The sequence below is a fragment of the Helianthus annuus genome, chromosome 16 (genome assembly GCF_002127325.2).
Source record: "Helianthus annuus cultivar XRQ/B chromosome 16, HanXRQr2.0-SUNRISE, whole genome shotgun sequence".
Taxonomy (NCBI): Eukaryota; Viridiplantae; Streptophyta; class Magnoliopsida; order Asterales; family Asteraceae; genus Helianthus; species Helianthus annuus.
Window position 1 is genome coordinate 169,875,449 of NC_035448.2, and position 25,037 is coordinate 169,900,485.

Genomic DNA, 25,037 nt, shown 5'->3' on the forward strand with positions numbered 1-25,037 from the left:
GTTACTTTGGCATTTTAATGAAAATTTCAGTATTTAAAAAAAAAAGTGATATATATCAACCGATTGAAAAATCAGTTTAAACTGTTGAACAAACTCGTCCATCCAACTTGTTTGGTTTGCTATTTTTCACAACCATTAGTCACAATCTCACTATAATTTTCATCTATATTTGACTTGAGAGAGAGAGAAATTGAGAGGGGGAGAGAGAGAGAGGCCCAACTTTGAGCAAAGGCGGCCCAATAATGAGCAAAAGCCCATAGTAGTCCATAAAGTGGGATTCCACTTTCCAATTACAAATATTTCCACACATCTCCTTCTCCACGCTTTTCGTTGAAACCTGAAAGCATTTCAACAGACTATTTCTAAAACTGTAAGCACTCGCTTCTTCTGCTCACTTTGTGTATTATTTTTCCAGGTAAGACTCTCTCTCTCTCTCTCTCTCTCTCTCTATATATATATATATATATATATATATATATATATATATATATATATATATATATATATATATATCTGTGTGTATGTATATATACACACGTATGTATTTATAAATTTGATTTTAATCAACTTTTTTTTATCAAGTTAAAAGTGGAACTTGTTACTTTCTTAATACGACTTAGAATTGCATCGTGAGCTTATGTGTATTGCTTATAAACATATAGTGAAAATATTTAAAAAAAAAAAAAAAAAAAACTAATACCATTATATAACCCTACAAAAAGTAACTTGGGGTATGTCCTATTTTGTTTAAAAGTCATACCCTTTAGATTATTTTACTCATATCCTTTCATTTTATTCTTTTTAATTCATTTGTTTAAAAGTCACAACTTTTGTTCTTTTTACTCACACCCTTTATTTTTTTTTTTTCATTTTAATTCAAGAAACCAAAAATACAAAAAAATCAACGTACCCCCATAAGGTTATTCAATGTTATTAAAAGGGAATAGCAACAAGTTCAATCTGAAAAGAAACGAAATGGTTGCTTTCTTTAACCGACGTACCCACAATAATGTATTTAAATACGAGTTCAATCCAAAAGGCAACGGTTGATTTCTCTATTTGTTTAACCGACGTATCGCATTATAACCTTTATAAGAAACAGGTCTTTCATTATAACCCATTCACGACAATTCTGTAAATGACACAATGCTTCGGCTAGATCATACAAGAATCTTATCAAGGTGTTCATACACACAAATAAAGGAGGCACAATCTTTGAACCAGAAACAACATGAACAATTGTTTTCTTATCAAGGAAACATGTGTGTTTCTCTCGCACCATCAATCTCGCCGGAATCCATTGGTCACCGGATCCGTGACAACGAACCTCTCCAGACGCCGATGGTTTCCCTTCAGTCCTCATCTGTGGCTTTTAATCATCACCGATGCCACCGTAAATCCACCCATGATACAACCGTTGTCAACATGAACCAGGGACATCTCCATCTTCGAACCCATGGCTGGCCTCTTCATGGTTTTTCTCCCTCTCTTCCGGTTCTCTCTGTAGGTGCTGATGATTGTCATTCTTTGTATAAATTTTATGTATTTAGAAAGTGTATATGTTTGTTTAAGAGAGAAGAAAGTGAGAAAGAAAATTGTGTGTACGTATGTGCAACAGTGCAAGAGTGTAGTGTGTTTTGTCAAGAGATCGGTGAAACCATGTGTTGGAAGGTGACGGTGACATGTGTGCCCAATATTGAGTAATCAGAATTTAAGTGTAGTAATATACATGTCACGCTATTTAAATACACTGTATTACTAGATGAGGGAAACAGTCAATTGGTTGATTGTCTGAAAACCACCCAAGGTAGGTTGCTTATATGTTGGATTACACCGTTCATGTTATAAACGCCCATAGGTAGCGACCTTAAAAGTTAAAAACCACCCGTTTCATTACTTGAATCTCTGTGTTCTAATCGGTTTCTATACTATGTAAGTATGTATTAAATACCAACCAGTTTTTGAATGGTGCTTGGTATCTTGGTATACTATGGTAAACTCCTCAAATCTTAAAATGTTTTTAAGATTTCACTTTCATGCATAATATTATAGATTTTCTGTTTGAAATCCTTTTATGTTTTTAAATGTGTATTTAAACCTACACTATTTGCATATATAGTTTTTTCTACTTGCAAAAAATTGACCCCAAATACGTGGATTTTTGTTCATCCATCAAGTACAAACATTTTCAATCCACAAATTAGTTGGAACTTTTTAGTTTTTTAAATGTTTCTTGAGTTTAAATTAAGTTTTTATACTTATATTTCCATTTCGTATGCTTCTTCTGTGAGACCTATTTCTTTCCGAAACTTTAACATAATGTTCAAATAATCTGCAAAATTAATGAGACTTTTATAGATTTAAAAAAAAAAATATTGGCAAGAAATAAATGAATAAAGCCACACTTAAAGATTTTTATGCATATAATTAGTTAAATAATTTTTTACGCAAAAACATATAATTGTAAAATCTATATTATCACTATAATTTTTACATCTCATATAATGATACGAAACTTAGATAATTATCATCCCGCCGCAACGCGCGGGGTGGCATTAACTTGTTAAAGAACAAACAATAAAACATGTGTTTTGTTATAGTTAGGGTCCGATATTCATAACTTTTTGACGTTTCTTTTGTTTAATATATTGCGAAGTTGGTAATTATATGTACCATGGTTTGTGAAGTGTATAATGATTATGCAGAGCGTAAAGGTTTCTTTGTTATTTGTTTGGTCTAGAATTAACTGGATTGTGCGTAGAGATAAAACGGAAAATAAAAATGGACAATGACGTGGGAGTGCAAGTGTGTTGGAACTCTATTTGCACCACATGGTACTACCTGTGGGCCATATCATGCCTACGTTGCGTTTCAAATAAATTGAATATATAAATAGAAAAATAGATATAACATGGGCCGTTAATCTATTACAGTTGTTCTATGGGCTGCTATAATTTATATCAAGTTGATTATTAGGACGATTGAAATCAACGAAAAAAATATTTGTCATGTGTCAACGTTATATGCTTGTTCATATTCAATAGAGCCAAAACCATTCTTTTTGAAACCCGAGAACCCAAACCCGAAAAGCTGATCCCAAAATGGGAACCCAAACCCAGTATTGACTAGAATATATAGTCAAATCTGATTATAAATTATATTGTGGTGATAGATTAGAAGTTTGTTTTTTTATTTAATAATTGTTCGGAGGTTTAGTCTGCTATTGCTATTGCATATATAGTCAAATCTGATTATAATGTCCAGGTAGAAGCTGCATTGCAATGGCCCATAAAAAAATTAAATGCAATCTGATTTCACTTAAATTGCCTCTAACCCTGCTTTGCTAGGTTTTAATTTAGCCATAACATACATGTAAATTCCATTTACTCTTGCTGATAAAGCATTCCACACATTTTCTCTCTTTTTTAAACAAATAATATTTTTGTTTACAATTCTAATAAAAAAATATTTATGTTATGATGACCTTAAAATGCCCGTCCACCGGACGGGTATAGAACTAGTTGACTATTGACCTGACCAGTAATTGGATTGGGCAGTTTACTGTTCGATCCGAATAATTCATATCATTCCAATCACCATTTTCCGTCATATTACCCACCTTTCCTCCCCCTAACATCAACCTTGTTATCACTATTATACTAAACTTTAACGTTCAAAGACGGCTTAATCTTTCCTGAAGCCTAAAACGGAATTCGAATCTAAGGCTTTTCTTATAGAAAAACCTTTTAGCTAGCCTACGCATTTATCCCTACCTTAGACAGGCAACAATAGACTAAAATAATTATATCCTGAATATAATATATATGATATATACAAAGATAAAATAATGTATAATAAATAATATGAATAAAAAGTTATTTAGAAATGAAAATTTTGTGACCCTAACAATTTGGGGTCAATATCACTAATATGCTTGTGAATTGTTTGTTTTTAGGATGGACGATGGGATCGACACAAAGCTTCTTCGACACGAAGAAGAAGAGGAAGGTGACCTAAAACAAAGAATATGGGTAGAATCGAAAAAGATATGGAGGGTTGCGTTGCCAGGTGTCATATCAAGGGTTTGTGCATTCGGAACTATTGTTGTCACTCAGTCATTTATTGGACATATTAGTGACATAGATCTTGCTGGCTACGCACTTGTTCAAACACTTAGTGTCCGATTTGTCAACGGAATACTTGTAAGCTAACCATACTTGTCTAGTTATAACTAATAAAATGGTCATTAAAAGCCATCTATCCAGACCAATATAGACTTTATCCATTAAAATTGACCACTTTCCTTATTACTATTATTCGAATGTATCATCAGTTGGGAATGTCAAGTGCAACCGAAACCCTTTGTGGACAAGCATTTGGGGCCGGACAACACCATATGATGGGTATTTACTTGCAACGATCATGGATCGTTGACTTGATCACTTTGACCGTTTTGCTCCCAGTTTTCATCTTTGGTACCCAAATCTATAAACTTGTTGGTGAGGAAGAAGCGATAGCAAACAGTGGCGGATACATATCATTATGGTTCATTCCTTTTGTCTATAACTTTGTTTTTAGCTTGACTATACAAATGTATCTACAAGCACAGTTAAAGAACATGGTTATTGCATGGCTTTCGGTTTTCCAATTCGGTATCCATATACCTTTGTCACTGCTTTTCGTGTATAAGCTGAACATGGGGATCGCGGGTGCCATGATTGCACTCTCGATGTCTTCGTGGTTTCTTGTGATTGGGGAATTCATATACATTTTTGGAGGATGGTGTCCTAATTCATGGAAAGGGTTTACGGTAGCTGCCTTTAAGGATCTTGTTCCTGTTGTGAAGCTCTCATTATCATCTGGTGTGATGGTCTGGTAAGTATCTAGTGTAACATTTTTTGTAGCAAAAGGGTGAATCTTGACTTTCAGATCTGTGTGCTACCTTCATTTACAATTTTGACTATACAATGTCAAACTGAATGTTTTCAATTTAAAAAATGATATGTAGTCTTTCACAGGAACACTTCATATCTTTTCTGACTATTGTGATTTTTCCAGTACTATAAATGTGGTTATCTGTATGTTCTGACTGACATATAAAATTCACATGATTTATAAACATTTGAATTTACATCAAGATAGATGGTAAACGGGCAACAAGTTGTGCTTCTACTCATTTTTGAATAGCAAAACTAAGTCTTCTAAAAACTACGTCCATAGATCTCAGGGTCATAACATTGCTATGTATAACCCTTTGAACTCGAGTAAGTAGGTCAACAGCTTCTGACGTCAAGAGACGAAAAGTATCAAAAGCAAATGAGATAAACATGTGCTGGTTGTCAATATTCAATAAGTTAAGAAACCATTTGTTTGACTTTTAATGTCAATCTGTGGTCTGATTTTTGTTTTTATTGTCTAGCTTGGAGTTATGGTACAATGCTGTTCTGGTCTTACTTGCCGGATACATGCAAGATGCCGAAGTTGCAATATCCGCCTTCTCGATTTGGTATAAACTTGTGCTACGATTTATCGTGTTTTGATTAATTTCAGAAGATAAAACTCATGTTTGCAACTTTATTGCAGCCTGAACGTTAACGCATGGGAATTCATGATAAGCCTTGGTTTCTTAGGTGCTGCATGGTGAGTGATTGATGGTTCTTTGAGAATTTTTCAGTAGTTACATTTCTATATGCTTTGACCTGTTTCCCAACCCATTGTTTTGCGAACACCATGTTTTTGTCCTTAAACATATTTTCTTTTTTCTTTATGTAAGTGACTGATACGACTACAATTGTAACTTGAACATGTATAAAGCGTTCGGGTGGCGAATGAATTAGGGAGGGGAAATGCGAAAGCAGTAAGGTTTTCTATACAAGTCTTGTTGGGGACTTCCATTGCTATCGGGGTGTTCTTCTTTGTTCTTTGTTTGGCCTTTGGCAAAAAACTCGCGTACATGTTCACAGATGATGAAAGAGTTGCAGATACCGTATCAGATCTTTCTTTGCTTCTCTCTTTCTCGGTTTTGTTGAACAGCATTTACCCTGTACTCTCTGGTAACTCCTTCGGTTTCATAAAACACCTATATTCGGAAATGTTTACAAAGCTAGCGGTAAATACTAAATAGAGATAGATATTGTTATCGATCAGGGGTGGCGGTTGGAGCGGGTTTGCAGTCAGCTGTAGCAATCGTTAACCTCGTTTGCTTTTACCTCATTGGTATTCCATTGGGAGCTTTGCTCGGATATCTAACGAGTCTTGAAGTTAAGGTACATTTCCAAGAAAGTACTCTTATATAGTCGTTTTTTCTATGATTAATCGTATAATTACTTAATAGGGTATATGGATCGGAATGATTGGTGGTGTTTTAACACAAACGATTACGCTTGTATACATGACTTGGAGAACAGACTGGGATGATCAGGTAACATCGCAAAAAAATGAATTATATTTTTATATATGGGCGCGTTTATCTCATATGTACATGGATTGTTCTTCGTCTCGTGCAGGTCAAAAAGGCTTCAGAACGCCTCACGCGATTTTACTTAAACTCGGACGGGCAAGTTTCTAACTAGTTGCGGTCTTAGTCCATCTGCATATATCTTTTCTATTTTTATCTGTATTTTTTTTTTTTTTTTTGAATTTCAGACCATTAATTCTTTTATACCAACTGTTTTAGTAGAAACAATAATGATAAAATTTATAATAATGCATTAGAGAAAATTAACAACATGAATGTTGACAATTGTATACTATTGAGAATGAGAATGAGAATGAGAATGAGAATGAGAATGAACTCATTGTTTTAATTTTACATATTAGTAACTCATATCATTATTATGCCTCGCCATTTTCTAAGGCAGCCTCAAGGGTCAAGACGTAGCAAAAGTATATATTTTTCAATTTTGACACAAGGTATTTATTAGCTTGAATGTACTTCCGAATAGATCGATTTTGCCGTATCCAAACTAATAGCAATCCAACCCATTTTATGAGTAAAATGTGATAGTTATCCAACCAACAAAACTACTTGTTACAAATAGCATCTCGCTGTTGCATCAAAACATAAAAATGTTGATTAATCTCGCTAACATTAAACTTGGTAAAATAAATGATTCAATAATTGAAAAATAGTTTAATCAACAATGTAAATAATAGCCTTCTAACAAGTTTCATGTGTAGTTATATGATTTTTTTTTTTGTTATAAAAACTAGTTTTAGTAAATTGTTTTTTACTAACTAGTATTGTACCCTGCGCTTGCAGCAGTATTGGTACAGCACTGACACACGGTGTAGTTGTTAAAGAAGTGATGTAGACTAGGAAATGGGATATGAAATTAGACCTGTTGATTCACACAGAATACCAGGAACGATTCTTCCAAAATTCGTTGATTCTCGTAGAATACCGAAAATTGGGGTTTCACACTCAAAACACTCACAAGTGAATTGGGAGAGAAAAACGACTTTTCATAAACTTCAAAACTGATTATCTTCCTCCCTTTACATCTATATAAATAATAACGTAAATTGAAAACGGGCCTCAAAACACACTTGGGCCAAAAGCTAGAACGAAATAAAAGTCCACGAAAAGCACTAAAAACATAAAAATATAAATAACTCATAGAAATAAGCGTTTTTGGGCACGAACAATGACCCAAACCACCTACGGTGTTTGTAGAAAGATGGGCTTCGTTCTCACGATCGTTTCGCCTGGTCGCACGCCCAAAACGGACACCTGTAGCCCAAGTTAGAGCCATTTTAGTGAAGCCCATTTTGTCACGCGATCTTGGGCCTCCAAATACAAGATGACCTGCTCCTCCACACTCGGACCCGCATCAAGAAGATAAAAGGGAAATTTTATTGAAGTTTAGGGACTATAAGATAGCTTCAGTATTTTGCCTCGCGCGTTGCGACAATATCAGTACACAATACTGACACACGGTATAGTTGTCCAAAAAAATAAATAAATAACTTTATTAAAGTTTAGAGACGGTGTAGTCGTCAAAAAAAGAAAAAAAAATAATTTTATTAAAATTCAGAGTTTGTATGATAACTTTATTAAACTTTAGAGAGTTAAATGTCTGGTCGGTCCCTACGGTTTGCAGATTTGGTCCCAAGACTTAAGAATTACAGAGTTGATCCTAGTGGTTGTAATTTTTGCACTCAGATGATCCTTATCACTAACCCATGTTAAGTGTATGTTGAATGATCAAAATACCCTTAATGTCACACCCCAACTGATGGCGGAAACATCGGAGTGAGACGAAGAAAGATTGCTCATTACACATAACGCTATTTGTGACAATAGAAATAAAAATAAATTGATTTCATTCATAACAAAATGTTACAATACATGGAACTTGAAATACAACATGTTCAATACAAGAAAACAATACAACAAAAAGGTACGAAAAATTTATACAACATATTAAAGCCTAAAACGTCTATATGTGTATCTAGGCATCATAATTACTTCAGTTTCATAGCATCGTCATTATCAACCTGTAACATGTTAAAAAGTATAGTTCAATACAAATATGTATTGGCGAGTATACAGGTTTCCATACATAGCATAAAAAGATAAGTTTTAAACAATTCCACATGGCAAGCTATTGATACAATATAAACAGTAAAATCGGCATGTGTTTAACTAATCAAACCAATGATGAAACGCAATAAGCTCATGACATAACCCAAAGTCTACAGGCGGTGCGTTAATCCTATAACGCTATATATGTCAAGGATAGGCTCGTACGAAGTTAATGATAAGTCTAACACAAGATGAAATAAACCCAAATTTAAAGTATCAAGTAATCAAGTATGCATGCATGTATCGGGAATGTTTGTGCATTACAAAATAAGTTTTTAGATAACATGTTACACCCCAAAAGTATTAAAACGAAAAAGGGGTTCAAGTATACTCACATTGGTTGCGTGTAAGAATTCTTGTAAAGTATCGTACGAGTAAAAGATAGGGAAAAGATTCCGTACGTTTGAAGCAATTAAGCTAGAATATAAAATAGAATAAATTAAATGTGAGAAGTCTAATTAATTAAATTAACTTGATAAGACCAATCGTATAAATTAGATTGAATAACAATTGTAAAAAGGGGTGTGGTTTACTTTTCTGTTTTAAACATTTTTAATTTACTAAAGCATGTTTTTTTTAAGTAAAACGTTTAAATGAGTTTAACTAAATTAAATTTAATCAATTGATTAGCTTTAAAACATAAACTGATTTATTATTGAATTTATGCACTTTTATTGTATAAAAGAAAAATAGTTTTAGTTTTCTCTACAAGAGATCACAACTTATAATGTATAGTTTATAAAATATAAGAGCAATAATATGTCCCAGCACACATTAAATAGTTTAAAGTTACCACTTCTTGTAGTCAAAATTAGCTAGGATTATTAGTGTTTAGAGTATCAGGCTTTATATTAAAAAAATTCCAGATGAACTAATTGTTTTTAGAAAAAACAGTTCACTGTTTTTAGAAAACCAAGTGCAACGCCATAACAGTTTAAAAAAAAGGCTTTTTAATAAAGTTGAACTGAACCCGGATCTCTCCAAATCTGACGATCAAAACCCAACTGATTGACCACCTGGGCTACAATAACAGTTTTGAAATTTATTTAGCTTTTAAACCATTTGAATACTCTTAGCCATTTGTCTTCTTTAATCCCATAACCAGCCGAACAGAAACAAGAACACCAAAAACCATTGTTACTATGTTGGTTTAATTATCCCACAGTTCATTATACGAAATTTAATAAGAAAGGAGTTGAATCGAAGTAAAGGAAAGGATCGATACCGAATGTTGATTTGAAGGTTCCGTCAAAACTCCGATGAGTTACGTTAACTCCGACGGCTTCGGGGTTTCTACGGTAAACTCCAATGGGTTGTCTTTATATGAAAAACGAGAAGAACCGTGTCCGACGTAAACTCGAAAAATAAAGAAATAGAATGAAATGATAAGTAGAAGGTATACCGAAAGCAAGATGATTCTCGTTGCGAACTTGGGTGTCTCCAGTCGTCTTCTCGATCTCCGGCGATGCCTCCGATTTCCGGCGATGACCCGACTTCTTGTAACACCTCGTAAAATCATGTCCAATATAATATCGACACGTGTCATGGACTTTAAACATGTAAGGAATTATTTCAGAAGGACTAAAGTTGACAAACAAAGAAAGTATGTGTGTAAAAGGATTCAAAGTGTCAACATTTGATAATTATACCTTTCAACAACCCTACATGATGTTTATACCCTTAAACGAATGAATTATGAATCATATGAAGCCGTTTGTGGAAGAAAGTGAAAGTTTACAAACCACAAGGGTTAAATGTGTCAACATGTTTAAATTATACCTCTGAGTGACCTTCTAACGAACCCGAAGCTTTGTAACGATTAATTATGCTTCCGAGAATAAGTGATAAAAATTTCACAAGGTTTCGATATCGTATGAGGAAAATACGTTAACATTCGTAAGTAAGGGGTTAAAAGCGTCAACGTTGAAATTCAGGACTTTTCGATGATCGTAAAACTAACCGGGAGCTTAACGAAGTTTGTTTATGACTTAGAGTCCTTAAAAGTCAAGTTTGGGGGTTAAATTAAAAGTGCAATAAAAACAAGTTAAAATCAAGTTTAGAAGGACCAGGGACCAAATGTGCAAAGCTGACAAACTTGTGACCGGAGCCTGACCCCCATACCGGCCGCGTAGGCCTTGGCCATTCCCTACGCGGGCCGCATAGGACCTGCAGATGCAGAAAATCTGCACAGTTGTTTGTTACAGCAGGTTGCACCGCCTTAAAGGCCTGGTTTTTGAATTCAGGAGCTGCACCAGTGGTTTTTCATGCATAGAGGACACTTGGATTCATCAGGGATCAATGGTAGACTCATGTGGAATGATCTTGTGCAATTAAATTTCCTATATAAGGAGCCTTTGTTGCAGCATTGTTCTTGCACACTTAAAAATTATTCACAACACTCTCTCTAGAGTTTCCTGGAGCTTAAGCTATTTTTCTTAAGTTCCAAATTCGTGTTAAGGACCATTGTAAGTGTTATTAACCCCCTAAGTTCAAGTTTTATTAGTCTAATGACCAAAAGTCAAAGCCGTCGTAATTAAGCTTTGACTTAATGATTAATCACTAATGGTCCAGTCATTTTTCGAATTGAAAGTGGCTATGAGTTGGTAATTATGTGGGTAATAAACCCTTAAAAGGGCACCCTCTGATTTCCACTCTAACTTGGTCAATTGTCGGGTCAAACTTAATATTAAAAAGTCAACAGAAACCTATTTTGCAAATAAATTAATAATTAGCAATGTAGAAGCTATGGAACCTGTTTTAACACTAAAATAACTTGGTAATAAATGTAAGAACATGTCTAAGCATGTTCAACCCGACAATTCTGAGTTTAGGCTCGGTTCGGAACCGAAAGTCGCAAAAGAAGACTTTTACTTTGACTTTCAGTTCTGACCCGATTTAACTTAGTTTATATATGCCTTAGAGTTCCATTAGGACTAGGTTATAGGATAGTATAACCCTCTGAGGTTATACAACTTGGTTCCTAATTAATCCGATTCATTTGCATGTTTCCGTTAATTGCTTAAATGTTGACCATTATGCCCTTTTGACCTTAAAACGAGATTTTTGAAAATGTGAGAGGACAAAAACCTTTATTACTGTTTTATAAACATGTCCTAAAAATTTGACATCAGTTTGAGGTCTAAATTAGGAGTTATGCTCAATATCGCAATTAGAAAGCTTTTTATTAATTAAACGGCATTATTAGCATAAAGCCTATCTAAACCCTAATATTGACACCAAACTTTTTACCTACTGATGTAATATAATATTTTGGGATTTTTGAAGATTTTTATTTATTTTTAAACTGATCATAACATAGGATTCTTGCTTTAATTCGGTAATTGTCGGTTATACCCTTTATGCTAATAAAATGAGTTTTACATAACATTTTGATACCAAACTTTTTACTACTGATTTTATATGATAAATAAAATATTTTGAATTTTATAAACTGATCAAAAACTCAGATTTCCTATTATAACCCGAAAATCGCTTAAAACCGATTTTTACGCGTTTTAAACGCGTAGTATGGATTAAAACTATTTTGACATATGAGACTTAATACCTACTGATGTTTTAAGTAAATTTTTATACTTTAATAGTAAGCAAAACTTTTGAACTCAGATTTCCAAATTTGACCTTTAAAGCTTATGTGAAATTACCAAAATGCCCCTTTAGTGCATAGTTTGGTTATAAATGATAAATTTCACATATATGCAATACCCTGCTGATATAACTTGTTAAATTAAATAATTAAATATTTTTACTGATCATTTCAGACCTGAACCTCAGATTAATATTTAATCTCTTTTATAACCTTTAAAATGACCAAAATACCCCTACGGGGCTTAATTTGAGTTTAAATTCGTTTTGGGCATAATGGAAGGTATCCTACTGATATCACAATATGTTTAAGGCATATTAACTTAGGAAACCTGTTCATGACTCATTTATTTACACGTTATGCATTTTTCGCGTTCGGTGCGGTTTATGTAACTAGTTTGCATAAATTAACCGAAACGGGTCAAACCTTATCATTTTTATCTCAAAATCCAGAATGTGTTTAGTTTACCCATATTATACAAGTCTTCAAACTTGTTGGGTCTAAATCACATTCTAATCCGGTCTTCACTTAATCTTGCGTTTTGAACCGTATACCTTTCTTTAAAACTAACCGGTCTAAGTTTAAACTTAAGTAAGACCCGTTAGGAATCTAATAGGTTATTAAAACCTTCGTTCCAAATTTAGGAGCCCAGTAAAAGATACTTTGCACTTGCTGATTTGTATACGGCTGGGATAAATTTGTATAATTTGCTCAGGTAAATACTTTTAACTTATTTTCCGTTATACGGGCTTGGGATACGGTATTATAATAATACCGATTGGTCGGGTGTGTAATTGTTTAAATCGGATTGTGATTAATATAATTGCATAACCCGTTTTAATCTGTTTTGTTTGGTATATGGCCTTTGGGGGGTTAATGACCATGTCCTGGATATCCTCGACTCATTCATTGAAATGACTACGACTTAAGCACGGGGTGTAGGCATACACCTGACAGTTGCGTATGTATAAATGATAATCCACAATAAGGAGTTCTCCTTGTGGGCATTATACCTGTGGTGTGTCAGTTAATCTTGTCCGGCTCTTCTAACCGGCCCTGACGGACGGCAAACATATAAATCTGTATACAATATTATTTCTTTAAAAATAATTGTCCCAAGTTATAAAAGGTTATTTGTGCCTTGTGCATTTAAATCAATTTTCTTAAATGTTTTTAAAAGAGTCGGTTAATTGTATTTACCAGTGTAAACTGTCGTATTTTCCAAAAGGCTAAAGTGCAGGTACTAGGCGGAATAGGCTGGCTACTCCTGAGTGAATAAATAAGAGTCTTGCAAGCTTCTCACTTCAAATCTGTTGAACAATTATTTTCTTTTATTTTGATCCGCCTGTGGATCCTTTACATTCCGTTTGTAAAACTTTTTTACTTTCAATTCGGTTTGTAATATTTTACTTTTGGACTTCCGCTGTGCATTAAACTGTGATTATTGACTATGATGATATCAACTACGTCACGATACTCCCCACCGGGCCCACCGGTAATACGTGGAAATATCGGGGTGTGACAGGTTGGTATCAGAGCCAACATTGAGTGAATCAAACACTAGCCTTTTGTGTTTAATCTCAATGACACAGTTGCACATTCCTTGACTTCCGAGTCTAGGCAAAGGACTTAGGACTAATCCTAATCTTTTATTTGTCCTTTATTGTTTTTCTTGGTTGTTTCCTTTGTTGTTTGACAGGAACAGAAGATGCCACCACGTGTTCGAGGACGAGGAAGAGGCGGCAAGGCCCCAATCTTCACCAGCCATGACCATGAAGCCGGACCATCTCACCGGTGAACTCCATCAGTGACGATGAGCACGAGTCCCCAAGAGAATTGGAGGACATACTTGGAGCCTGCGAGGCGTTCTGTCTCGCTCAGCTCCTCGCCTTCGTACCATGACTCCTTCGGGCTCCATCAAGGCAACAAGTCCGACCATTCTCGTCACTCCTACCTTCCACTGTAGCGGTTGGGCTCGCACCGCGCCTTTGAAGACCCGACCCCATTTTTACAGAGCCGGTTCAACCCGGCAAACCAGGTGCAAGAATCGGTGGGTTTTAACCCATTGGGACCAGAAGATCACTTCTCCGGTGACCATGCTATGGATATGGATGATGACCCCGATCCGGAGATGCCATCGAGTGGGACGCCGATGCATCCCATCGAAATTTCAGATGGATCGTCCTTTCACGGTTCACCTTACCGAGGCCCAGACAGCTATGAAGCAAGGTTTGCCTCGTATCCTTGGGAGTTCACTCCCCCTTTTCAGCCACAGTTTCAACATCAGCAACAGGATCCCTCTGAGGATTCTCGTTTTCAGGCGGTCACTCCACCACCGCCACCGCCGCTAGAGCAGCAGCCGCATCCGGAGCCACCGAGGCGGAGAAGAACAACCGCACGGATGTCCGGGCGAGGGGGAATCCGTATCAGCACCCCTCAACCCTCCAGTGGAAATCACTACCCGCCACTATATGAAGGCCCGCAGATGGGTGGGCCTTCGAACCCAGTTTCCGAGGTGGAATCTGCGCCAGTCGCACCACCACCATCACAAATGGGTTATGATAACCCGATTCCTTCATACGCCGGTGCAGCGGCGTATAACCCTTTTGCGCAGCCAGCCCATACTAACTACAACTACGCCCAAGTTGACCCATACCTTGTAGCGGCGAACTACAATGCTCTTCATCCTGAGGGGCCCTATGGAGCTCCATATCAGATTGGATACCCAACTTATGGGTATCAATACCCGCCACCTCCTCAACTTCTGCAGCAGCAGCAGCCGCAGCCACCACAGATCAAGCCGCCACAACAGCAGGAGATTCTTCAAAGGTTGAGCCAGGTGGAACGGGAGGTTCAAGAGGAGCGTAGAAGCCACCGGGGATTTCTCAAAGGTTTGGCAAATTTAATCAAGGGGAAGAACAGAAGGGACCATTGAGATTCCTTAGTTGTTTGTTTTGTATTTCTCTAATTTCTAATTAAGTCCCTGCGTGGACATCTATTTATGTACCTAGTCCCTACGAGGACTTGTATTTTTAGTTTAGCCCCTGCGTGGGCAAGTTATTTCTGTTAAAAGTCCCGTTCAGGGCAATTATGTACTCTTTTAATTATTAGTGGAATGTTTGAATTTAAAATTTCATTTTGTCATCATGTGTATGTATATAATATATGAAATAAATAAAAATATCATTCCTTTTCTAAGATCTATCATTATTAAACAAAATCTTAGAGGTAAAACCTAGCCCATGTGTCATTTTAAGACAGGGCCATGATGGTAGTTCCTTATTAAGATTCAGATCCTTGTTAACATCTGAAAACATGTTAACACTCCTGGCAAATGGGATTTGATAAAATCACACAAGCCATCCTTATATTGGATTTATCCAATTCCTTTTCTCTTTTCATTTAATCATCCATTAGGGATGAAGTGCCTATGGGCCATAATTATTGTCCTTTGAGACTAAAGACAGTTGTAGTCTACGAATCTCTGTCAAGAAAAGGTGATGACCTATGATTCAAGCCTTAATGCCTCGATCCTAGGAGATCATGGCTTATAATTTAATTTGTCCTTGTGACTTGGCCTTTTGTGCCATTATTATAGTTTAATGAATTACAACTGAGGATTATTATAATGAAAAATCCTGAATGAATATGCTTAGCAAATTAACCAATATGGTTTATTAATACCATGGTTAATAAGTCATCAAGAATGACAATACTGTTATAGACTTCTGAATAAACTATTGTCATTATTTTATGTAGCGATCAAGCTACATGGCAGAATCTGAAGAAGTCAACAGCCACCCTCTAGAGAATCATGATACCACCAGGATCAACATAACTGGTGCGGAACTTCGAGAGTTGATTGATAATGCTGTTTCTAAAGCTGTGGACATGCAATTTAAGGAATCAAGTGGTACACATAGCAAGACCTTATCAGTACCCCATTCCAAATCACACCCTAAGACTCATTCTGAGGCTCATAGTAAGCCACCTTCTAAACATCATGAGTCAAAGAAGGATGATGCTCAACACTCCTCAAATCAGCATAGTGTTCCATCTAAAAAGATTGTGTTTGACCAAGAGCCACGCGCAAAGACTTGCTCCTATAAGTATTTCGTCTCCTGCAAACCCAGGGATTTCACTGGGGAAAAAGGAGCCATTGATTGCAGACATGGCTAGACGAAATGGATACAGTAGTTGATATTAGCGGGTGTGCAGAGCGAGATATTGTGAAGTATGTTTCACAATCGTTTAAGGGAGAAGCTCTAGCTTGGTGGAGGTCCTTAATCCAAGCTACTGGAAAGATTTCGTTATACAACTTATCATGGGCTCAGTTTGTTGCTTTGATCAAAGAGAATTATTGTCCTCAACATGAAGTTGAGAAGATCGAGACTGACTTTCTGACATTGGTTATGAAGAATTTAGATTGTCAGGCATACCTTACAAGTTTTAATACCATGTCTCGATTGGTTCCATACTTGGTGACACCAGAACCAAAACGTATAGCCCGTTTTATTGGGGGTTTAGCCCCGGAGATCAAAGCTAGCGTGAAAGCATATCGACCTACTACTTTTAGGTCAGCGGCTGATTTGTCGTTATCCCTTACTCTGGATGCGGTCAGGCTAAGATCGCTTAAGAATTCTGAAGAAGGAAAAAGGAAACGTGAGGATGATAACTCACGACGTTCTGATAAGAAGCGTAAAGGGAACACAGACCACAAGAAGAATTCTGGGTCTAACAAGGGTAACCAGCAGACGGATGAAAAGCCTAAATGCAAAACCTGCCAGAAGCGTCATTTTGGAAAATGCAGGTTTGAATCAAAGTCGCAGTCAAAGCCGATTGCTTGTGGGATATGCAAATCCAAAGAACATAAGACTTTGGATTGCAAAAAGATAAAAGATGCGACTTGTTACAACTGTAACGAGAAGGGGCATATTAAGACAAACTGCCCAAAGTATGCTAAGAAACTTGAGGAAGGCAAGAAGACCAATGTTAGGGTCTTCCAGATGAATGCACAAGAAGCGATTCAGAATGACAATGTGATAACAGGTACCTTTCTTATCAATGATGTTTATGCAAGGGTATTATTTGATTCGGGAGCAGATAAGTCGTTTGTTGATGATAAGTTTTGTAAGTTATTAAATCTGCCTGTTAAAACCCCGAGCATAAAATATGAAGTAGAATTGGCCGATGGTACCATAGAAACTGCTTCAACTGTGTTAGATGGATGTTTCATATCCATTAGGAACCACTCTTTTCCATTATCTTTGCTTCCTTTGAAACTAGCTGGTTTCGACATAGTGATAGGCATGGATTGGTTATCTCATAACCAAGCCCAAATTGTTTGTGACAAGAAACAAGTGGTTATCAAGACTCCGTATGGTGAGCCACTTACCATACAAGGAGATACTCAGTATGAGTTGCCTAAGCAAGTGTCTATGCTTAAGGCGTCAAGGTGTTTGAAAAGGGTTGTATCATTTACATGGCACAAGTAACTATTGATGAACCAAAACCCAAGATTGAAGACATCCCTGTTATCTCTGAATATCCAGAAGTATTCCCTGAAGAACTACCTGGTTTACCACCAGATATACAAGTAGAGTTTAGAATCGACATTATTCCTGGAGCAGCACTTGTTGCAAGAGCACCTTACAGGTTAGCACCGACCGAGATGAAAGAATTGAGGACTCAACTGGATGATTTGTTGGCAAAAGGATTTATTAGACCTAGCTCATCTCCCTGGGGAGCACCGATTCTGTTTGTAAAGAAGAAGGATGGATCGATGCGTCTATGCATCGATTATCGCGAGCTTAACAAGGTCACAATCAAGAACAGATATCCATTGCCCAGGATCGACGATTTGTTCGATCAATTGCAAGGGGCAAGTTATTTCTCCAAGGTTGATTTAAGGTCAGGTTACCATCAGCTGAAGGTTAGAGATGAAGATGTGCACAAGACTGCATTTAGAACTCGTTATGGTCACTACGAGTTCTTGGTGATGCCTTTTGGGCTCACTAATGCACTAGCAGCGTTCATGGATCTCATGAATCGTGTCTGCAAGCCCTACTTGGATAAGTTTGTCATCATCTTCATTGATGACATTCTTATTTATTCGAAGAATCAGGCTGATCATGAGAAGCACCTTTGTTGTATTCTTAAACTACTTCAGCAAGAAGAGCTCTACGCCAAGTTTTCAAAATGTGAGTTTTGGCTTCGTGAAGTCCAATTCCTTGGACATGTGGTTAGTGAGCGTGGTATCCAGGTGGATCCCGCTAAAATTGAAGCTGTCATAAATTGGCAAGAGCCGAAGACGCCCACAGAGATTCATAGCTTCTTGGGTCTGGCAGGATATTATAGGCGTTTTATTGAAAACTTCTCAAGGATTGCTGCACCCCTAACTGCATTGACTCACAAGAATATCAAGTTTGACTGGGGTCCTAAGCAACAAGAATCCTCTGATATTCTTAAACAAAAGTTAAGCAACGCACCTGTGTTGACAATGCCTGATGGAATAGAGGAATTTGTGGTATACTGCGACGCATCACACACTGGTATGGGATGTGTGCTCATGCAGAAAGGCAAGGTTATTACCTATGATTCTCGACAATTAAAGGTGCACGAAAAGAATTACACCACCCACGACTTAGAATTGGGTGCCGTCGTGTTTGCACTAAACCTTTGGAGGCATTATTTATATGGTACCAAGTGTGTGATCTATTCTGATCACAAAAGCCTTCAACATCTGTTTAACCAGAAGGATCTAAACATGAGGCAGTGTCGATGGATGGAGACACTGAATGATTATGACTGTGAAATCCGATATCATCCAGGAAAGGCGAATGTGGTCGCCGATGCTTTGAGTAGGAAGGAAAGGGTTAAACCCATTAGAATCAATGCCAAGAGCATTGAATTGAAGAACAACTTGAATGAAAGATTGTTAGCTGCTCAAAAGGAAGCGGTATTAAAAGCCAACTATCCGAATGAAAAGTTGGGAGTAACTGCTGAACAGTTATCATATGGCAAGGATGGAATCCTAAGATTGAATGGACGAATATGGGTTCCAATTTATGGAGGACTCAGGGAAGTTATTCTTCAAGAAGCCCATAGCTCCAAATATTCTGTTCATCCTGGTAGTGATAAGATGTATCAGGATTTAAAGGCAAATTACTGGTGGATAGGTTTGAAGAAATCTATAGCCACTTATGTGGCCAAATGTTTGGCGTGCGCGCAAGTTAAAGTAGAACACCAGAAGCCGTCAGGTTTGCTACAACAGCTTGAACTTCCCACCTGGAAGTAGGAAATGGTAACTATGGATTTTATCACTAAGTTACCAAAAACAAAGCGAGGAAATGATACTATTGGGGTTATAGTGGATAGACTGACTAAGTCAGCCCACTTCTTACCTATTGTCACGGCCCCCGTCCCGGTTTTATCCGGTCCAGGAGCCGCGGGACAGAAACCCGTGGTATTTATTATTTGATTTGACAGCGGAATTTTTAACAGGATCTTTAAACTTGAAAATGCCCGATTATTTTATTTCATAATTTGGGACGAACCCCGTAATTTACAATAAAGGAATTTCACGAGGAAATTCCCTGATTTACAAAACATGTTTATTTATTTAACTGAGCCACCACTTCAAGCTTGATTAGTGCTCCGTAGCACTTTTCCTTGATTGACAGGAGATCACCTGAAACATGTTTTAAAAATATTTTTGTCAGCGGGGAAATACTGGTGGGTCACTCAATTTTGATAAAACGACACATAGCTATTAATTACAGCATAAGAGCGATTACAATGGCTTTTATCTTATTTTTATCTGGCACCGTGTCACACCCTGGTGACGATGGTTATACCACTATTGGGTCCTTTCACCCAAGTAGTGATGATTATCACTGTTAGGTTTATGAACCTAACCGTGAGAAATTAGTAATGTGCACAATACCCCACTTGCCAGTGATTCGAGATAACCACGACTTAATCCCTGTAATTATAACTTTGAAAATAATTTGAGGTATTGTAAAATACTTTTTGATAAAAGAGAATGACTCACATTGCAAGTTTAAACAGGCAGAGTTTAGCCTACTGATAAGCCTTGTAACCTAAATTAAATGACAATGCACACGAACTAGGTCAGTAACTAATACAACATTTACGATAACTCACGAGATTAAAACCCTCACAACGAATGACAAAGTGCAATACTTAAACATCCATCGAATTTACGACGAATGACAAAGTATAGCCCTAATGTGGGCAGCACTTAAACATCCATCGGATTGGTTTCAATCGATCGGACATTGAATCGTGGCAGCGATCGAGTTAATACCCTGTATCATAGCAGCGTCTTGATACCTTAAAACTTTGAATTTAGGCAGTATACTTCGTTTTTTATCAAAATTTTCTAACACAGATGAAAGCCCCATGCACAGGCTACTTATTGCAACATTTTGAGTTTTACGCGGCCCGTGTAAGACTTAATAAGAGCTTACGCGGCCCGCGAGGGCCCCTAGTCTACGTGTAGGGCTTGTGTGTCATGAGTAGGGCTGCCAAGTGTGCGACGCGTGGCCCGGCATGCTTATCTGGTCAACCTTAAGTTGACGCGGCCCGCGTAAGGTCATGCTTAACCTTTACGTGGCCCGCCTGAAACTCTAATTTCTTGTTTTCTTGGTTTTTCATGTACGTTTGGGTTTCAGGGGTCCGGGTTTTCACTTACGGGTTGTTTAGGGACATTTTTGCAGTCCTTACATCCTCCCTACCTTATTTAAAATCTCGTCCTCGAGATTTATTGAAATAAGTGAGGATATTTTCGCTTCATCTCCGATTCGAGCTCCCAGGTGTATTCAGGTCCTCTTTTTGAATCCCATTTGACTTTGACTAGTACCAGTCTTTTGTGTTTGAGAAACTTAGTCTTTCTGTCTTCTATTTGAAGTGGTTTCTCAACAAACTTCAATTTTTCATTCACTTGTACGTCTTGAAGAGGGACTACCAGGGATTCGTCGGGTAAACATTTCTTGAGGATGGATACATGGAATACGTCATGTACCCCGGCTAACTCTTCTGGTAGTTGTAAATGATAGGCAACTGGTCCTACGCGCTGAATTACTAGGAATGGTCATATGTATCTTGGACTCAGCTTTCCTTTCTTACCGAACCGAACTACTCCTTTCCAAGGAGAAACTTTCAAGAGTACCTTGTCTCCGACTTGAAATTCCAACGGCTTGCGTCGGTTGTCTGCATAACTTTTCTGGCGATCTCGAGCTGTCTTTAGCCTTTCCTTGATTTGAGTTATCTTGTCAGTGATCTCTTGCAAAATCTCAGGACCTGATAATTGGCTTTCTCCTATTTCTGCCCAGCAAACTGGAGTTCTACACTTGCGTCCATACAGTGCTTCGAACGGGGCAGCTTCAATGCTTGCATGATAACTATTGTTATAGGAGAATTCAATTAACGGTAGGTGGTTATCCCAGTAGTCACCAAAATCGATCACACATGCCCTGAGCATGTCTTCCAGGGTTTGGATCGTCCTTTCACTTTGTCCGTCAGTTTGGGGATGGTAAGCAGTACTTAAATTTAATTGGGTCCCCATTGCCTCTTGAAAACTCGTCCAGAAATGTGAAGTGAAACGACTATCCCTATCCGATACAATGGAGAGTGGAACTCCATGTAAGGATACTACTTCGTCTACGTATAGCTTGGCTAATCTCTCCATGCTAAAGGTTTCCTTTATGGGTAGGAAATGAGCGGATTTGGTTAATCGATCCACAATCACCCAAATCGCGTCGTTACCTTTTCTGGTTTTGGGCAACTTAGTAACGAAATCCATAGTTATTAGTTCCCATTTCCAAACAGGCATTTCTAATTATTGGAGTAACCCTGAAGGTTTCTGGTGTTCTGCCTTAACTTGTGAACAAGTTAGACACTTAGATACATATCTAGCTATGTCCTTTTTCATTCCTATCCAGCAGAAATTATTTCATAAATCTTGGTACCTCTTGTTGTTTCCTGGGTGCATGGTATACCTAGATTTATGAGCTTCTTCTAAAATCTTATTTCTTAAGTTTCCTTGTTTAGGTACCCAAGTCCTTTTCTTGTGGAATCTCCGAATTCCATCGGTGCCTTGCTCTAATTCCTTTATCCTTCCTTTCATTCTTTCAGCATCATCCTTGATTGTTGTTTCCTGAACATTCTTCAATTGTTCCATTAAATCTACTTGAAGATTTAATCTAAGGGCACGAACTCGCTTTTGCTTTTCATGATACTTACGACTTAGAGCATCTGCGACTACATTTGCTTTTCCTTCGTGATATTGGATATCACAGTCGTAGTCACTTAGAATTTTCATCCATCTTCATTGCCTCATGTTTAATTCTTTTTGCCCAAATATGTACCTTAAACTTTTGTGATCAGTATAGACTGTAAACTTACTGCCATACAGATAGTGTCTCCAGATCTTAAGGGCAAAAATTATTGATCCTAATTCTAAGTCATGAGTCGTATAGTTTTCCTCGTGCTTCTTCAATTGCCTTGAGGCATACGCAATTACCTTTTTGCGTTGCATTAGCACACATCCAAATCCTAATTTAGAAGCATCACAGTAAACTTCAAAATCTTCTGTTCCTTCTGGTAGGGCAAGAATTGGAGCGTTTGTCAATCTTTGCTTTAAAATCTTAAAAGCCTCTTCTTGCCTAGGTCCCCACTCAAACTTCACCGCTTTACAGGTTAGCTTAGTTAATGGCACAACTATCTTAGAAAAATCCTTAATGAATCGCCTATAGTATCCAGCTAACCCTTGAAAACTTCTAACTTCCATAGCTGATTGTGGGACTTTCCATTTGGTGATTTCTTCTATTTTGGAGGGATCTACGTGAATACCTTTGTGATTCACCATGTGTCCTGAAAATTGCACCTCCTGGAGCCAAAATTCACACTTGGAGAATTTGGCGTAAAGCTTTTCTTCTCTTAACAAAGTTAAGAGTGCATGTAAATGTTCACAATGCTCGTCCTGGCTTTTGGAATAAATAAGTATATCGTCGATGAAAACAATTACAAATTTATCCAAATACGGTTTACAGATCCTATTCATCATATCCATAAATGCTGCAGGAGCATTTGTTAATCCAAAGGGCATAACTGTAAACTCGTAATGACCATACCTAGTTCTAAAAGCGGTATTAGGTATGTCTTCGTCTTGTACCTTCAAGTGATGGTATCCGGAGCGTAAATCTATCTTAGAGAAATATCTAGCTCCCTGAAGTTGATCAAAAAGATCATCAATCCTAGGTAATGTGTATCGATTCTTAATTGTAACTTTATTCAATTCCCTATAATCGATACACATTCGCATCGAACCATCTTTCTTTTTCACAAACAACACTGGTGCTCCCCAAGGGGATGAACTAGGTTGTATAAACCCTTTGCTTAGTAATTCATCCAACTGCTTTTTCAATTCTAACATTTCGGTGGGTGCTAACCGATAAGGTGCCCTGGCTATCGGTGTAGTTCCAGGAATTAGATGAATTCTAAATTCTACTTCCCTATCGGGTGGTAATCCAGGTAGTTCTTCTGGGAATATGTCCGAGTATTCTGATACTACTGGAATGTCCTTAAGTTCTTTACCCTTGGCATTAACAACTACCGAAATCATATATGCTATTCCCTGTTTTCTTGAATAACTTGCCACTTTCATGACTGAAATAATTTTCATTGGCTTTCGTGGCTTATCCCCTGTAACCATAATTATTCCTCCTGTGGGTATATGAATTTCTATGGAATTATTATCACAAAGGATTCGAGCATGGTTGGCTACTAACCAATCCATTCCTAACACAACATCGAATCCAGCTAAGTTCATGGGTAACAAGTTTACAGAAAATTTATGACCTGAAAGTTCTATTTTGCCTTCCTGCAAGACTCGATCTATGCTAACAGAGTTACCGTCGGCTGTTTCTACGGTATAAATCTGCCTAAGTTTGGTTAAAGGTAGCTTAAGAGCTTGGCAGAACGAAGTATTTATAAAACTTTGGTTTGCACCAGACACAAATAATACTTTCGCATAAACGTTGTGAGCTAGAAACGTACCCGCTATCACATCCGGAATCAGATCTGCTTCTTGTGTAGTCAACTGGAAGGCTCTTGCATTCTTCTTGGTAGTTCCTTCTGCAGGCTTAGCCTTGTTGTCAGCTGGTTTGACCAATTTAGGGCAGTCTGGTCTAAAATGTCCAGCTTCTCCACAATTGAAGCAGATTGTTGATTTCCTCCTCCTGCAAACTTCTTCTTGATGCCCTGGAATTTTGCAGAAATTGCAATACCCTTTGCATTTTCCAAAATGCTTCCTTTTGCAGGTACTACAAAATGGAACAGTGGAGGATTGCCCAGTTCCTCTTTTCCTGAAGTTGTTACTAGCCTTACCCCCTCGGAATCCTTGGGTAATTTTCTGAGCCAACTCCTTCTTTCTGTTTTCTTCTCGCGTGCGTACCAGTCCATCAGTCAAGGTATTGGCTAACTCCACCGCATCGTCAATTGTGCAGGGTCTCGTAGCTTTGACGATATCACGAATCTCGCTAATCAAACCCCAAATATAGCGAGAAATAAGTATTGGCTCTGGCGAAGCCAGAGTTGGAACAATTCTGGCAAACACGAAAAATTTCGAAGTATACCCTCGACAGTCAACATTCACCATTTGGTGGCTCAGGAACTTGTTTGCCATTTGTTCCTTCTCATATTCGGGACAAAATTTTCTTTGCACCACTTGTCTAAATTCTTCCCAATTCATAGCATAAGCCAAGTCACTTCCCTTGGCTTGCAATACCGTATTCCACCACTCTAATGCCTCTTCCTTAAAAA

General features: G+C 37.4%; 2 protein-coding genes across 3 annotated transcripts; both read left to right on the top strand.

The window, feature by feature from the left end:
* The first annotated feature begins 228 nt into the window (after positions 1-228).
* On the top strand, positions 229-6,793 carry LOC110898053 (protein DETOXIFICATION 24). 2 transcript variants are annotated; one of them, XM_022144791.2, is made up of 9 exons: positions 229-415; positions 3,956-4,202; positions 4,334-4,875; positions 5,420-5,506; positions 5,584-5,640; positions 5,815-6,053; positions 6,148-6,266; positions 6,335-6,421; positions 6,507-6,793. In XM_022144791.2, exons 2-9 carry the CDS (start codon positions 3,957-3,959, stop codon positions 6,570-6,572), a joined length of 1,443 nt encoding a protein of 480 aa, XP_022000483.1. In that variant the 5' UTR covers positions 229-415; position 3,956; the 3' UTR covers positions 6,573-6,793. The 2 variants fall into 2 exon arrangements, with proteins under 2 accessions (XP_022000483.1, XP_022000484.1); XM_022144792.2 differs by having other exon boundaries at positions 229-370.
* Positions 6,794-14,292: 7,499 nt separating this feature from the next.
* LOC110900999 lies at positions 14,293-16,370 on the top strand. Its single transcript, XM_022147854.1, has 3 exons — positions 14,293-14,850; positions 14,962-15,087; positions 15,951-16,370. Exons 1-3 carry the CDS (start codon positions 14,293-14,295, stop codon positions 16,368-16,370), a joined length of 1,104 nt encoding a protein of 367 aa, XP_022003546.1.
* Positions 16,371-25,037: the final 8,667 nt, after the last annotated feature.

What these genes read in the sequence shown, in the direction of transcription:
- LOC110898053 (XM_022144791.2), top strand. Translation starts at nt 3,957, where the DNA reads ATGGACGATGGGATCGACACAAAGCTTCTTCGACACGAAGAAGAAGAG. An exon ending in TCATCTGGTGTGATGGTCTG is followed by an intron (nt 4,876 to 5,419) that starts GTAAGTATCTAG and finishes TTTATTGTCTAG; the next exon opens with CTTGGAGTTATGGTACAATG. An exon ending in CATTTACCCTGTACTCTCTG is followed by an intron (nt 6,054 to 6,147) that starts GTAACTCCTTCG and finishes GTTATCGATCAG; the next exon opens with GGGTGGCGGTTGGAGCGGGT.
- LOC110900999 (XM_022147854.1), top strand. Translation starts at nt 14,293, where the DNA reads ATGGATATGGATGATGACCCCGATCCGGAGATGCCATCGAGTGGGACG. An exon ending in CCCAAGTTGACCCATACCTT is followed by an intron (nt 14,851 to 14,961) that starts GTAGCGGCGAAC and finishes CAACTTCTGCAG; the next exon opens with CAGCAGCAGCCGCAGCCACC. An exon ending in GGGGATTTCTCAAAGGTTTG is followed by an intron (nt 15,088 to 15,950) that starts GCAAATTTAATC and finishes TATTTTATGTAG; the next exon opens with CGATCAAGCTACATGGCAGA.